The sequence below is a fragment of the Salvelinus fontinalis genome, chromosome 10 (genome assembly GCF_029448725.1).
Source record: "Salvelinus fontinalis isolate EN_2023a chromosome 10, ASM2944872v1, whole genome shotgun sequence".
In the NCBI taxonomy this organism is placed as follows: domain Eukaryota; kingdom Metazoa; phylum Chordata; class Actinopteri; order Salmoniformes; family Salmonidae; genus Salvelinus; species Salvelinus fontinalis.
In genome coordinates, this window is record NC_074674.1 from 43,776,467 (window position 1) to 43,792,277 (window position 15,811).

At 41.2% G+C, this 15,811-nt stretch overlaps 1 protein-coding gene across 1 annotated transcript; it reads left to right on the forward strand.

Annotated features, from left to right (window-relative positions):
• Window positions 1-287: 287 nt before the first annotated feature.
• LOC129863297 (macrophage mannose receptor 1-like) lies at window positions 288-15,324 on the forward strand. The gene is made up of 5 exons (XM_055935185.1): window positions 288-408; window positions 12,882-12,920; window positions 13,868-14,022; window positions 14,446-14,761; window positions 14,957-15,324. The coding sequence occupies exons 1-5, from the start codon at window positions 288-290 to the stop codon at window positions 15,322-15,324; spliced, it is 999 nt and encodes a 332-aa protein (XP_055791160.1).
• The last annotated feature ends 487 nt before the right edge of the window (window positions 15,325-15,811 follow it).

Sequence of the window (15,811 nt, forward strand, 5' to 3'; positions counted from 1 at the left end):
GGGGGTGCTCCCTCTGCTGTTTCCTGAAGTCCACAATCATCTCCTTTGTTTTGTTGACGTTGAGTGAGAGGTTTTCCTGACACCACACTCCGAGGGCCCTCACCTCCTCCCTGTAGGCCGTCTCGTCATTGTTGGTGATCAAGCCCACTACTGTTGTGTCGTCTGCAAACTTGATGATTGAGTTAGAGGCGTGCATGACCACGCAGTCATGGTTGAACAGGGAGTATAGGAGGGGGCTGAGCACGCACCCTTGTGGGGCCCAAGTGTTGAGGGTCAGCGATGTGGAGATGTTGTTTCCTATCTTCACCACCTGCGGGGAGGCCCTTCAGAAAGTCCAGCACCTAGTTGCAGAGGGAGGGGCTGAGATCCAGAGCCTCGAACTTGATGATGGGCTTGGAGGATACTATGGTGATGAATTCTGAGCTGTAGTCAATGAACAGCATTCTTACATAGGTATTCCTCTTGTCCTGTGGGATAGGGCAGTGTGTAGGGTGATGGTGATTGCATCATCTGTGAACCTGTTGGGGCGGTATGCAAACTGAAGTGGGTCTAGGGTGGCTGGTAAGGTGGCGGTGATATGATCCTTGACTAGCCTATCAAAGCACTTCATGATGACAGAAGTGAGTGCTACGGGGCTGTAGTCATTTAGTTCAGTTTTCTTTGCCTTCTTGGGCAAAGAAATATGAAGCATATGGGGACAACAGACTGGGATAGGGAGCGATTAAATGTGTCTGTAAACTCACCAGCCAGCTGTTCTGCGCATGCTCTGAGGACGCGGCTAGGGATGCTGTCTGGGCCAGCAGCCTTACGAGGGTTAACATGTTTAAATGTTTTACTTACGTTAGCCACTGTCAAATCAGAGCTGTCAAATCAGAGCTGTCAAATCAGAGCGGTCAAATCAGAGCTGTCAAATCAGAGCGGTCAAATCAGAGCTGTCAAATCAGAGCTGTCAAATCAGAGCTGTCAAATCAGAGCTGTCAAATCAGAGCTGTCAAATCAGTTGTAAAGTCTTAAATAGAATATGGATGCGTTCACGTGCTTTGAAGTGGTTGGGAAATGCCAATTGGCTAATGGCCAACACGCTGTGTCAACCATGCACTAAAAGTACAACTATCATGCTTGTAAACAAATTATAGACTTCAAAACCCATATTACTAGCTAGATTTTTTTTTATTTTAAATATTTTGTTGTTACACTTAACTGTAGTTGTTGCTGTTATCGAGGTAATTTCCATAGTAGGTGACATCAGAGGTCAGCATGATTGTTCCTGGGCTCTAGGTGACACTTCCTGCCATCTAGAGCCCACAAAATAACCAGGTTTCCATCCAACCTTTTTATGTGAGTAAAGTACATGTTGAATAGAAAAATGTCACCCCGGGGCCTGATGGAAGCAGCAAATGTGTTGGTCAACTTTCCAAATGTTGACAAAACCCCACCACCAGAAATTAGTAAATATTTATACAATTACCATCATACTGAAGTGAACATGGAATCAACTTTTTTGGTTACTACATGATTCCATATGTGTTATTTCATAGTGTTGATGTCTTCACTGTTACTCTACAATGTAGAAAATAGTAAAAAATAAAGAAAAACCCTTGAATGAGTAGGTGTGTGCAAACTTTTGACAGATAGTGTATAGTTTATTTAGAACTCACACATGATAAGGTTCATTATAAACCAAACAATAATTCACATTCCATGTTTCTGTATGATTATTTTCTTGCTCTAAAAAACTGTACATCTGTACATCTGTGTGTGTGTGTGTGAGAGAACATGGAGTCACGCGATGACATGTTGTGTGTGTGTGAGAGTGAGAGAAAATGGAGTCACGCGATGACATGTTGTGTGTGTGTGTGTGTGTGTGTGTGTGTGTGTGTGAGAGTGAGAGAAAATGGAGTCACGCGATGACATTTTGTGTGTGTGAGAGAGGACATGGAGTCACGCGATGACATGGTGTGTGTGTGTGTGTGTGTGTGTGTGTGAGAACGTGGAGTCACACGATGACATGTTCTGTGGTAAAGCAGGCAGTTTATTAGGTTTTTCAGACTATGAAGTAAGTTATGATGAACTTCCCAGGCTGGTGAAAGTGCACGGTGATGAGATCATACTCCTGTCCAATAGATAGAGGCTCTTATTCTGGTGACATGATGATCAATCATTGGACAAATAATCATCTCATCAGGTAGCCGAAATGGCCCACCTGCAATGTATCTGAGTACATCCACTATACAACTGTATCTGAGTACATTCCAATTAAAACCCTACGTATGTGTGTATGTGTGTGAGAGTGAGAGAGACCAGTGTTGTGTTTGTATTTGCATGTGTGCTGCAGGTGTTCCTTCTCATTTAGTTTTCTTTATTCTTTTGCATGTTTCTATGAGGAAGAAATGATACTAAACAACCAATAGAGATGCCATTCATCCATCCATTATGACATCACTACAATATGAAGTTTGGGTAGCAGGAAGTACAGGTGTTGACATGCACCTTTATAACAGAGAGAAAGAGGGAGACAGGGAGAGGGAGAGAGAGAGAGGGAGAGCTGACAACAACATAATACAACAGCAAAGACAACATCTACAACAACAGCAAACATCAGCAAACATCAGGTATAATTATGTATCTAATATTTCTGCATGTATGCCTGTTGAAAGAATAAAGTACAATATATTTAGTGAATGTGTATTTTTATTTAGTAAAGACTTTGTTCATGTTTGTAAAAATATTTTTTGAAAACCAGAAAATGCTTGCCAGGATGTGCACACTGTGCATGAAATAAGTTGTGTGATTTAAAATGTGAAATGCTCCTTCAAACAGTGATTATAGACAGCCTATTTACATATTAATATTGGAGCACTTTATGTTTGTGTTTTCAGTGATTACTTTTCAACACTTAATGCATCTGTAGCATGTCACCATGTTGTTGGTAGTAGTTCTAGTTACTGTAGCATGTCACCATGTTGGTAGTAGTTCTAGTTAACATCTGTAGCATGTCACCATGTTGTTGGTAGTAGTTCTAGTTACTGTAGCATGTCACCATGTTGTTGGTAGTAGTTCTAGTTACTGTAGCATGTCACCATGTTGTTGGTAGTAGTTCTAGTTAACATCTGTAGCATGTCACCATGTTGTTGGTAGTAGTTCTAGTTACTGTAGCATGTCACCATGGTGTTGGTAGTAGTTCTAGTTAACATCAGTAGCATGTCACCATGTTGTTGGTAGTAGTTCTAGTTAACATCTGTAGCATGTCACCATGTTGTTGGTAGTAGTTCTAGTTACTGTAGCATGTCACCATGTTGTTGGTAGTAGTTCTAGTTACTGTAGCATGTCACCATGGTGATGGTAGTAGTTCTAGTTAACATCTGTAGCATGTCACCATGTTGTTGGTAGTAGTTATAGTTACTGTAGTATGTCACCATGTTGTTGGTAGTAGTTCTAGTTAACATCTGTAGCATGTCACCATGTTGTTGGTAGTAGTTCTAGTTAATATCTGTAGCATGTCACCATGTTGTTGGTAGTTCTAGTTAACATCTGTAGCATGTCACCATGTTGTTGGTAGTAGTTATAGTTAACATCTGTAGCATGTCACCATGTTGGTAGTAGTTCTAGTTAACATCTGTAGCATGTCACCATGTTGTTGGTAGTAGTTCTAGTTAACATCTGTAGTATGTCACCTTGTTGTTGGTAGTAGTTCTAGTTAACATCTGTAGTATGTCACCTTGTTGTTGGTAGTAGTTCTAGTTACAGTAGCATGTCACCATGTTGTTGGTAGTAGTTCTAGTTACTGTAGTATGTCACCATGTTGTTGGTAGTAGTTCTAGTTACTGTAGTATGTCACCATGTTGTTGGTAGTAGTTCTAGTTACTGTAGTATGTCACCATGTTGTTGGTAGTAGTTCTAGTTAACATCTGTAGCATGTCACCATGTTGTTGGTAGTAGTTCTAGTTAACATCTGTAGCATGTCACCATGTTGTTGGTAGTAGTTCTAGTTACTGTAGCATGTCACCATGGTGTTGGTAGCAGTTCTAGTTAACATCTGTAGTATGTCACCATGTTGTTGGTAGTAGTTCTAGTTAACATCTGTAGCATGTCACCATGTTGTTGGTAGTAGTTCTAGTTACTGTAGTATGTCACCATGTTGTTGGTAGTAGTTCTAGTTAACATCTGTAGCATGTCACCATGTTGTTGGTAGTAGTTCTAGTTAACATCTGTAGCATGTCACCATGTTGTTGGTAGTAGTTCTAGTTACTGTAACATGTCACCATGGTGTTGGTAGTAGTTCTAGTTAACATCTGTAGCATGTCACCATGTTGTTGGTAGTAGTTCTAGTTAACATCTGTAGCATGTCACCATGTTGTTGGTAGTAGTTCTAGTTAACATCTGTAGCATGTCACCATGGTGTTGGTAGTAGTTCTAGTTACTGTAGCATGTCACCATGTTGTTGGTAGTAGTTCTAGTTACTGTAGCATGTCACCATGTTGTTGGTAGTAGTTCTAGTTACTGTAGCATGTCACCATGTTGTTGGTAGTAGTTCTAGTTAACATCAGTAGCATGTCACCATGTTGTTGGTAGTAGTTCTAGTTACTGTAGCATGTCACCATGTTGTTGGTAGTAGTTCTAGTTACTGTAGCATGTCACCATGTTGTTGGTAGTAGTTCTAGTTAACATCTGTAGCATGTCACCATGTTGTTGGTAGTAGTTCTAGTTAACATCTGTAGCATGTCACCATGTTGTTGGTAGTAGTTCTAGTTAACATCTGTAGCATGTCACCATGTTGTTGGTAGTAGTTCTAGTTAACATCTGTAGTATGTCACCATGGTGTTGGTAGTAGTTCTAGTTAACATCTGTAGCATGTCACCATGTTGTTGGTAGTAGTTCTAGTTACTGTAGCATGTCACCATGTTGTTGGTAGTAGTTCTAGTTAACATCTGTAGCATGTCACCATGTTGTTGGTAGTAGTTCTAGTTAACATCTGTAGCATGTCACCATGTTGTTGGTAGTAGTTCTAGTTAACGTCTGTAGCATGTCACCATGTTGTTGGTAGTAGTTCTAGTTAACATCTGTAGCATGTCACCATGTTGTTGGTAGTAGTTATAGTTACTGTAGCATGTCACCATGTTGTTGGTAGTAGTTCTAGTTAACATCTGTAGCACGTCACCATGTTGTTGGTAGTAGTTCTAGTTAACATCTGTAGCATGTCACCATGTTGTTGGTAGTAGTTCTAGTTAACATCTGTAGCATGTCACCATGTTGTTGGTAGTAGTTCTAGTTAACATCTGTAGCATGTCACCATGTTGTTGGTAGTAGTTCTAGTTACTGTAGCATGTCACCATGTTGTTGGTAGTAGTTCTAGTTAACATCAGTAGCATGTCACCATGTTGTTGGTAGTAGTTCTAGTTAACATCTGTAGTATGTCACCATGTTGTTGGTAGTAGTTCTAGTTACTGTAGCATGTCACCATGTTGTTGGTAGTAGTTCTAGTTACTGTAGCATGTCACCATGTTGTTGGTAGTAGTTCTAGTTACTGTAGCATGTCACCATGTTGTTGGTAGTAGTTCTAGTTAACATCTGTAGCACGTCACCATGGTGTTGGTAGTAGTTCTAGTTAACATCTGTAGCATGTCACCATGTTGTTGGTAGTAGTTCTAGTTACTGTAGCATGTCACCATGTTGTTGGTAGTAGTTCTAGTTACTGTAGCATGTCACCATGTTGTTGGTAGTAGTTCTAGTTACTGTAGCATGTCACCATGTTGTTGGTAGTAGTTCTAGTTAATATCTGTAGCACGTCACCATGTTGTTGGTAGTAGTTCTAGTTAACATCAGTAGCATGTCACCATGTTGTTGGTAGTAGTTCTAGTTAACATCTGTAGCATGTCACCATGTTGTTGGTAGTAGTTCTAGTTAACATCAGTAGCATGTCACCATGTTGTTGGTAGTAGTTCTAGTTAACATCTGTAGCATGTCACCATGTTGTTGGTAGTAGTTCTAGTTACTGTAGCATGTCACCATGTTGTTGGTAGTAGTTCTAGTTAACATCTGTAGCATGTCACCATGTTGTTGGTAGTAGTTCTAGTTAACATCTGTAGCATGTCACCATGTTGTTGGTAGTAGTTCTAGTTAACATCTGTAGCATGTCACCATGTTGTTGGTAGTAGTTCTAGTTAACATCTGTAGCATGTCACCATGTTGTTGGTAGTAGTTCTAGTTAACATCTGTAGCATGTCACTATGTTGTTGGTAGTAGTTCTAGTTACTGTAGCATGTCACCATGTTGTTGGTAGTAGTTCTAGTTACTGTAGCATGTCACCATGGTGTTGGTAGTAGTTCTAGTTAACATCTGTAGCATGTCACCATGCTGTTGGTAGTAGTTCTAGTTAACATCTGTAGCATGTCACCATGTTGTTGGTAGTAGTTCTAGTTACTGTAGCATGTCACCATGTTGTTGGTAGTAGTTCTAGTTACTGTAGCATGTCACCATGTTGTTGGTAGTAGTTCTAGTTAACATCAGTAGCATGTCACCATGTTGTTGGTAGTAGTTCTAGTTAACATCTGTAGCATGTCACCATGTTGTTGGTAGTAGTTCTAGTTACTGTAGCATGTCACCATGTTGTTGGTAGTAGTTCTAGTTACTGTAGCATGTCACCATGTTGTTGGTAGTAGTTCTAGTTAACATCAGTAGCATGTCACCATGTTGTTGGTAGTAGTTCTAGTTACTGTAGCATGTCACCATGTTGTTGGTAGTAGTTCTAGTTAACATCTGTAGCATGTCACCATGTTGTTGGTAGTAGTGCTAGTTAACATCTGTAGCATGTCACCATGTTGTTGGTAGTAGTTCTAGTTACTGTAGCATGTCACCATGTTGTTGGTAGTAGTTCTAGTTACTGTAGCATGTCACTATGTTGTTGGTAGTAGTTCTAGTTACTGTAGCATGTCACCATGTTGTTGGTAGTAGTTCTAGTTAACATCTGTAGCATGTCACCATGTTGTTGGTAGTAGTTCTAGTTAACATCTGTAGCATGTCACCATGTTGTTGGTAGTAGTTCTAGTTAACATCTGTAGCATGTCACCATGTTGTTGGTAGTAGTTCTAGTTACTGTAGCATGTCACCATGTTGTTGGTAGTAGTTCTAGTTACTGTAGCATGTCACCATGTTGTTGGTAGTAGTTCTAGTTAACATCTGTAGTATGTCACCATGTTGTTGGTAGTAGTTCTAGTTAACATCTGTAGTATGTCACCATGTTGTTGGTAGTAGTTCTAGTTAACATCTGTAGCATGTCACCATGTTGTTGGTAGTAGTTCTAGTTAACATCTGTAGCATGTCACCATGATGTTGGTAGTAGTTCTAGTTAACATCTGTAGCATGTCACCATGTTGATGGTAGTAGTTCTAGTTACTGTAGCATGTCACCATGTTGTTGGTAGTAGTTATAGTTACTGTAGCATGTCACCATGGTGTTGGTAGTAGTTCTAGTTAACATCAGTAGCATGTCACCATGTTGTTGGTAGTAGTTCTAGTTACTGTAGTACGTCACCATGTTGTTGGTAGTAGTTCTAGTTAACATCTGTAGCATGTCACCATGTTGTTGGTAGTAGTTCTAGTTAACATCTGTAGCATGTCACCATGTTGTTGGTAGTAGTTCTAGTTACTGTAGCATGTCACTATGTTGTTGGTAGTAGTTCTAGTTAACATCTGTAGCATGTCACCTTGTTGTTGGTAGTAGTTCTAGTTAACATCTGTAGCATGTCACCATGTTGTTGGTAGTAGTTCTAGTTAACATCTGTAGCATGTCACCATGTTGTTGGTAGTAGTTCTAGTTAACATCTGTAGCATGTCACCATGTTGTTGGTAGTAGTTCTAGTTAACATCTGTAGCATGTCACCATGTTGTTGGTAGTAGTTCTAGTTAAAATCTGTAGCATGTCACCATGGTGTTGGTAGTAGTTCTAGTTAACATCTGTAGTATGTCACCATGTTGTTGGTAGTAGTTCTAGTTACTGTAGCATGTCACCATGGTGTTGGTAGTAGTTCTAGTTACTGTAGCATGTCACCATGTTGTTGGTAGTAGTTCTAGTTACTGTAGCATGTCACCATGGTGTTGGTAGTAGTTCTAGTTAACATCAGTAGCATGTCACCATGTTGTTGGTAGTAGTTCTAGTTACTGTAGTATGTCACCATGTTGTTGGTAGTAGTTCTAGTTACTGTAGCATGTCACCATGTTGTTGGTAGTAGTTCTAGTTAACATCTGTAGCATGTCACCATGTTGTTGGTAGTAGTTCTAGTTACTGTAGCATGTCACCATGTTGTTGGTAGTAGTTCTAGTTAACATCTGTAGCATGTCACCATGTTGTTGGTAGTAGTTCTAGTTAACATCTGTAGCATGTCACCATGTTGTTGGTAGTAGTTCTAGTTACTGTAGCATGTCACCATGTTGTTGGTAGTAGTTCTAGTTAACATCTGTAGCATGTCACCATGTTGTTGGTAGTAGTTCTAGTTACTGTAGCATGTCACCATGTTGTTGGTAGTAGTTCTAGTTAACATCTGTAGCATGTCACCATGGTGTTGGTAGTAGTTCTAGTTAACATCTGTAGCATGTCACCATGGTGTTGGTAGTAGTTCTAGTTAACATCTGTAGCATGTCACCATGTTGTTGGTAGTAGTTCTAACATCTGTAGCATGTCACCATGTTGTTGGTAGTAGTTCTAGTTAACATCTGTAGCATGTCACCATGTTGTTGGTAGTAGTTCTAGTTAACATCTGTAGTATGTCACCATGTTGTTGGTAGTAGTTCTAACATCTGTAGCATGTCACCATGTTGTTGGTAGTAGTTCTAGTTAACATCTGTAGCATGTCACCATGTTGTTGGTAGTAGTTCTAGTTACTGTAGCATGTCACCATGTTGTTGGTAGTAGTTCTAGTTAACATCTGTAGCATGTCACCATGTTGTTGGTAGTAGTTCTAGTTACTGTAGCATGTCACCATGTTGTTGGTAGTAGTTCTAGTTAACATCTGTAGCATGTCACCATGTTGTTGGTAGTAGTTCTAGTTAATATCTGTAGCATGTCACCATGTTGTTGGTAGTAGTTCTAGTTACTGTAGCATGTCACCATGTTGTTGGTAGTAGTTCTAGTTAACATCTGTAGCATGTCACCATGTTGTTGGTAGTAGTTCTAGTTAACATCTGTAGCATGTCACCATGTTGTTGGTAGTAGTTCTAGTTAACATCTGTAGCATGTCACCATGTTGTTGGTAGTAGTTCTAGTTAACATCTGTAGCATGTCACCATGTTGTTGGTAGTAGTTCTAGTTAACATCTGTAGCATGTCACCATGTTGTTGGTAGTAGTTCTAGTTACTGTAGCATGTCACCATGTTGTTGGTAGTAGTTCTAGTTAACATCTGTAGCATGTCACCATGGTGTTGGTAGTAGTTCTAGTTAACATCTGTAGCATGTCACCATGTTGTTGGTAGTAGTTCTAGTTAACATCTGTAGCATGTCACCATGTTGTTGGTAGTAGTTCTAGTTAACATCTGTAGCATGTCACCATGTTGTTGGTAGTAGTTCTAGTTACTGTAGCATGTCACCATGGTGTTGGTAGTAGTTCTAGTTAATATCTGTAGCATGTCACCATGTTGTTGGTAGTAGTTCTAGTTACTGTAGCATGTCACCATGTTGTTGGTAGTAGTTCTAGTTACTGTAGCATGTCACCATGTTGTTGGTAGTAGTTCTAGTTACTGTAGCATGTCACCATGGTGTTGGTAGTAGTTCTAGTTAACATCTGTAGCATGTCACCATGTTGTTGGTAGTAGTTCTAGTTACTGTAGCATGTCACCATGGTGTTGGTAGTAGTTCTAGTTAACATCTGTAGCATGTCACCTTGTTGTTGGTAGTAGTTCTAGTTACTGTAGCATGTCACCATGTTGTTGGTAGTAGTTCTAGTTAACATCTGTAGTATGTCACCATGTTGTTGGTAGTAGTTCTAGTTAACATCTGTAGCATGTCACCATGTTGTTGGTAGTAGTTCTAGTTACTGTAGTATGTCACCATGTTGTTGGTAGTAGTTCTAGTTAACATCTGTAGCATGTCACCATGTTGTTGGTAGTAGTTCTAGTTAACATCTGTAGCATGTCACCATGTTGTTGGTAGTAGTTCTAGTTAACATCTGTAGCATGTCACCATGTTGTTGGTAGTAGTTCTAGTTACTGTAGCATGTCACCATGTTGTTGGTAGTAGTTCTAGTTAACATCTGTAGCATGTCACCATGTTGTTGGTAGTAGTTCTAGTTAACATCTGTAGCATGTCACCATGTTGTTGGTAGTAGTTCTAGTTAACATCTGTAGCATGTCACCATGTTGTTGGTAGTAGTTCTAGTTACTGTAGCATGTCACCATGTTGTTGGTAGTAGTTCTAGTTAACATCTGTAGCACGTCACCATGGTGTTGGTAGTAGTTCTAGTTAACATCTGTAGCATGTCACCATGGTGTTGGTAGTAGTTCTAGTTACTGTAGCATGTCACCATGTTGTTGGTAGTAGTTCTAGTTAACATCTGTAGCACGTCACCATGGTGTTGGTAGTAGTTCTAGTTAACATCTGTAGCATGTCACCATGGTGTTGGTAGTAGTTCTAGTTACTGTAGCATGTCACCATGGTGTTGGTAGTAGTTCTAGTTACTGTAGCATGTCACCATGTTGTTGGTAGTAGTTCTAGTTAACATCTGTAGCATGTCACTATGTTGTTGGTAGTAGTTATAGTTAACATCTGTAGCATGTCACCATGTTGTTGGTAGTAGTTCTAGTTAACATCTGTAGCATGTCACCATGTTGTTGGTAGTAGTTCTAGTTTACATCTGTAGCATGTCACCATGTTGTTGGTAGTAGTTCTAGTTACTGTAGCATGTCACTATGTTGTTGGTAGTAGTTATAGTTAACATCTGTAGCATGTCACCATGTTGTTGGTAGTAGTTCTAGTTAACATCTGTAGTATGTCACTATGTTGTTGGTAGTAGTTATAGTTAACATCTGTAGCATGTCACCATGTTGTTGGTAGTAGTTCTAGTTAACATCTGTAGTATGTCACTATGTTGTTGGTAGTAGTTATAGTTAACATCTGTAGCATGTCACCATGTTGTTGGTAGTAGTTCTAGTTAACATCTGTAGCATGTCACTATGTTGTTGGTAGTAGTTATAGTTAACATCTGTAGCATGTCACCATGTTGTTGGTAGTAGTTCTAGTTAACATCTGTAGTATGTCACTATGTTGTTGGTAGTAGTTATAGTTAACATCTGTAACATGTCACCATGGTGTTGGTAGTAGTTCTAGTTACTGTAGCATGTCACCATGGTGTTGGTAGTAGTTCTAGTTAACATCTGTAGCATGTCACCATGTTGTTGGTAGTAGTTCTAGTTACTGTAGCATGTCACCATGTTGTTGGTAGTAGTTCTAGTTAACATCTGTAGCATGTCACCATGTTGTTGGTAGTAGTTCTAGTTAACATCAGTAGCATGTCACCATGTTGTTGGTAGTAGTTCTAGTTACTGTAGCATGTCACCATGTTGTTGGTAGTAGTTCTAGTTAACATCTGTAGCATGTCACCATGTTGTTGGTAGTAGTTCTAGTTAACATCAGTAGCATGTCACCATGTTGTTGGTAGTAGTTCTAGTTACTGTAGCATGTCACCATGTTGTTGGTAGTAGTTCTAGTTAACATCTGTAGCATGTCACCATGTTGTTGGTAGTAGTTCTAGTTAACATCTGTAGCATGTCACCATGTTGTTGGTAGTAGTTCTAGTTACTGTAGCATGTCACCATGTTGTTGGTAGTAGTTCTAGTTAACATCTGTAGCATGTCACCATGTTGTTGGTAGTAGTTCTAGTTACTGTAGCATGTCACCATGTTGTTGGTAGTAGTTCTAGTTACTGTAGCATGTCACCATGGTGTTGGTAGTAGTTCTAGTTAACATCTGTAGCATGTCACCATGTTGTTGGTAGTAGTTCTAGTTAACATCTGTAGCATGTCACCATGTTGTTGGTAGTAGTTCTAGTTAACATCTGTAGCATGTCACCATGTTGTTGGTAGTAGTTCTAGTTACTGTAGCATGTCACCATTTTGTTGGTAGTAGTTCTAGTTACTGTAGCATATCACCATGTTGTTGGTAGTAGTTCTAGTTACTGTAGCATGTCACCATGTTGTTGGTAGTAGTTCTAGTTAACATCTGTAGCATGTCACCATGGTGTTGGTAGTAGTTCTAGTTAACATCTGTAGCATGTCACCATGTTGTTGGTAGTAGTTCTAGTTAACATCTGTAGCATGTCACCATGTTGTTGGTAGTAGTTCTAGTTAACATCAGTAGCATGTCACCATGTTGTTGGTAGTAGTTCTAGTTAACATCTGTAGCATGTCACTATGTTGTTGGTAGTAGTTCTAGTTACTGTAGCATGTCACCATGTTGTTGGTAGTAGTTCTAGTTAACATCTGTAGCATGTCACCATGTTGTTGGTAGTAGTTCTAGTTACTGTAGCATGTCACCATGTTGTTGGTAGTAGTTCTAGTTAACATCTGTAGCATGTCACCATGTTGTTGGTAGTAGTTCTAGTTAACATCTGTAGCATGTCACCATGTTGTTGGTAGTAGTTCTAGTTAACATCTGTAGCATGTCACCATGGTGTTGGTAGTAGTTCTAGTTACTGTAGCATGTCACCATGTTGTTGGTAGTAGTTCTAGTTAACATCTGTAGCATGTCACCATGTTGTTGGTAGTAGTTCTAGTTAACATCTGTAGCATGTCACCATGTTGTTGGTAGTAGTTCTAGTTAACATCTGTAGCATGTCACCATGTTGTTGGTAGTAGTTTGTGACTCGTTTTAACATCTGTTTTCCCTCCAATTTCCAGGAATGGACCAACCTCTGTTTCTCCTCCTTGTTTTCTCAGGTAAGTGTTCATTTCTGTATGTTTGTGTTCATATGCATTTGTGAGTGTATTTTATCCTCCCCTCATAATGTTGGTTTGTTCTCCACAGGGCTGTCCATCCTCCCCTCATAATGTTGGTTTGTTCTCCACAGGGCTGTCCATCCTCCTCTCATAATGTTGGTTTGTTCTCCACAGGGCTGTCCATCCTCCCCTCATAATGTTGGTTTGTTCTCCACAGGGCTGTCCATCCTCCCCTCATAATGTTGGTTTGTTCTCCACAGGGCTGTCCATCCTCCCCTCATAATGTTGGTTTGTTCTCCACAGGGCTGTCCATCCTCCCCTCATAATGTTGGTTTGTTCTCCACAGGGCTGTACATCCTCCCCTCATAGTGTTGGTTTGTTCTCCACAGGGCTGTCCATCCTCCCTCATAATGTTGGTTTGTTCTCCACAGGGCTGTCCATCCTCCCCTCATAATGTTGGTTTGTTCTCCACAGGGCTGTCCATCCTCCCCTCATAATGTTGGTTTGTTCTCCACAGGGCTGTACATCCTCCCCTCATAATGTTGGTTTGTTCTCCACAGGGCTGTCCATCCTCCCCTCATAATGTTGGTTTGTTCTCCACAGGGCTGTCCATCCTCTCCTCATAATGTTGGTTTGTTCTCCACAGGGCTGTCCATCCTCCTCTCATAATGTTGGTTTGTTCTCCACAGGGCTGTCCATCCTCCCCTCATAATGTTGGTTTGTTCTCCACAGGGCTGTCCATCCTCCCCTCATAATGTTGGTTTGTTCTCCACAGGGCTGTCCATCCTCCTCTCATAATGTTGGTTTGTTCTCCACAGGGCTGTCCATCCTCCTCTCATAATGTTGGTTTGTTCTCCACAGGGCTGTCCATCCTCTCCTCATAATGTTGGTTTGTTCTCCACAGGGCTGTCACTCCTCATCTCATAATGTTGGTTTGTTCTCTACAGGGCTGTCCATCCTCCCCTCATGCCTCCTTCATCAGTTCCACTTTGTGAACATGACTAAGTCCTGGACTGAAGCTCAGACAGTCTGCAGACAGAACTACACTGACCTGGCCACCATAGATGAGGACATGACAGATATGAAGAAGCTCAATAACACAGTAGGAGCTATTTGGATAGAATCAGCCTGGATAGGGCTGTATCTCAGCAGCTGGAGGTGGTCTTTGGGAAACAGAGCGTTAGATGGGGAGAGATTTTGGGCCCCAGGACAGCCAAAAAATGATCCCAACAACATAGAGTTCTGCGTGTCTATGATGAAAAATGCATCTTGGCAGGATGACAACTGTAACAGTGGAAGGCATTTTGTCTGCTATGATAGTGAGTTCCCATGTCCATTTCCTCCTCAATCAACGATGTTGTCATATACCAAATCATTTTTTTCAGATACGAGATTCATTTTTCATCAACCTTTTTTAACAAACAATTTATATACAAACATTCATCTGTATTTCTATTCTGTTATGTCTTTTTTTCAAATAGAAGAAAATGCGACCAATAAGTACATTCTTATCCATGAATATAAGACTTGGAGTGAAGCTCAGAGCTATTGTCGGGGGAAACACACAGACCTGGCCAGTGTGAGGAACACAACAGAGATGGAGGCCATAAAGACTATCTTACTAAAATCTGACAACAATCAACCAGTGTGGATTGGCCTGAATAAATCTCTTGGAGTCTGGTCTGACCAGAGTGGCTCCTCCTACAGGAACTGGGACTTTGGCGAGCCAAATGGGGCAGGTAGGGGAAGTGAGGGAGGAGACTTCTGTGGAGAAGTAAAACAATTTGGAAAGTGGAACGATAAAGGATGTACTCAGACAATTCCCTTTATTTGCTACGATGGTGAGCTGCTGACAAAAATCCTCAATATAGATCTACATTTAACATTCAATATTACTGTAAAGTACTAATGAGAGAGACTGAACATTTTGGGTAGGGGATGGAGGGGTTGAGATGGGGGTGAATGTTTACTGAATAACATTACATTTCATTGTTTTACTTAGCATGAGTCTCTGTGTCCCCCTCTTCTTCCTCCAGATGAACTGGTCCTGGTCTCAGAGAACAAGACGTGGTCAGAAGCCCTGTGGCACTGCAGAGATCATGACATGGAGCTGGTGTCTGCCCACAACCAGAACATCCAGCACTGGGTCCAACAGAGAGCCAAGAAGGCCTCCACTCCCTTCGTCTGGCTGGGCCTGAGGTACACCTGCACCCTGGACTTCTGGTTCTGGGTCAACGGAGAAGAGTCCTGCTACCACAACTGGGCCGGCGGGGAGGGCTACGACACCATTAAGGAGCAGTGTGGGAACACGGGGGCCATACAGAGAGACGGGGGACAGTGGGTCGGCAAGTCTGAGACTGAGAGATTCAACTTCATCTGCAGCAACAGTACTGGTGAGATTTGATCTCTTTCTTTCGATGTGTTAAACCTCTCTACACCTCTACCCCTCTCTACACCTCTACCCCTCTCTACACCTCTACCCCTCTCTACACCTCTACCCCTCTCTACACCTCTACCCCTCTCTACACCTCTACCCCTCTCTACACCTCTACCCCTCTCTCTCTACACCTCTACCCCTCTCTCTCTACACCTCTACCCCTCTCTACACATCTACCTCTCTCTACCTACCCCTCTCTACACCTCTACCCCTCTCTACACCTCTACCCCTCTCTACACCTCTACCTCTCTCTACACCTCTACCCCTCTCTACACCTCTACCCTTCTCTACACCTCTACCCCTCTCTACACCTCTACCCCTCTCTACACATCTACCTCTCTCTACCTACCCCTCTCTACACCTCTACCCCTCTCTACACCTCTACCCCTCTCTACACCTCTACCTCTCTCTACACCTCTACCCCTCTCTACACCTCTACCCCTCTCTACACCCC

What these genes read in the sequence shown, in the direction of transcription:
- LOC129863297 (XM_055935185.1), top strand. Translation starts at nt 288, where the DNA reads ATGTTGTTTCCTATCTTCACCACCTGCGGGGAGGCCCTTCAGAAAGTC. An exon ending in TGGGCTTGGAGGATACTATG is followed by an intron (nt 409 to 12,881) that starts GTGATGAATTCT and finishes TCCAATTTCCAG; the next exon opens with GAATGGACCAACCTCTGTTT. An exon ending in TCTCCTCCTTGTTTTCTCAG is followed by an intron (nt 12,921 to 13,867) that starts GTAAGTGTTCAT and finishes TGTTCTCTACAG; the next exon opens with GGCTGTCCATCCTCCCCTCA.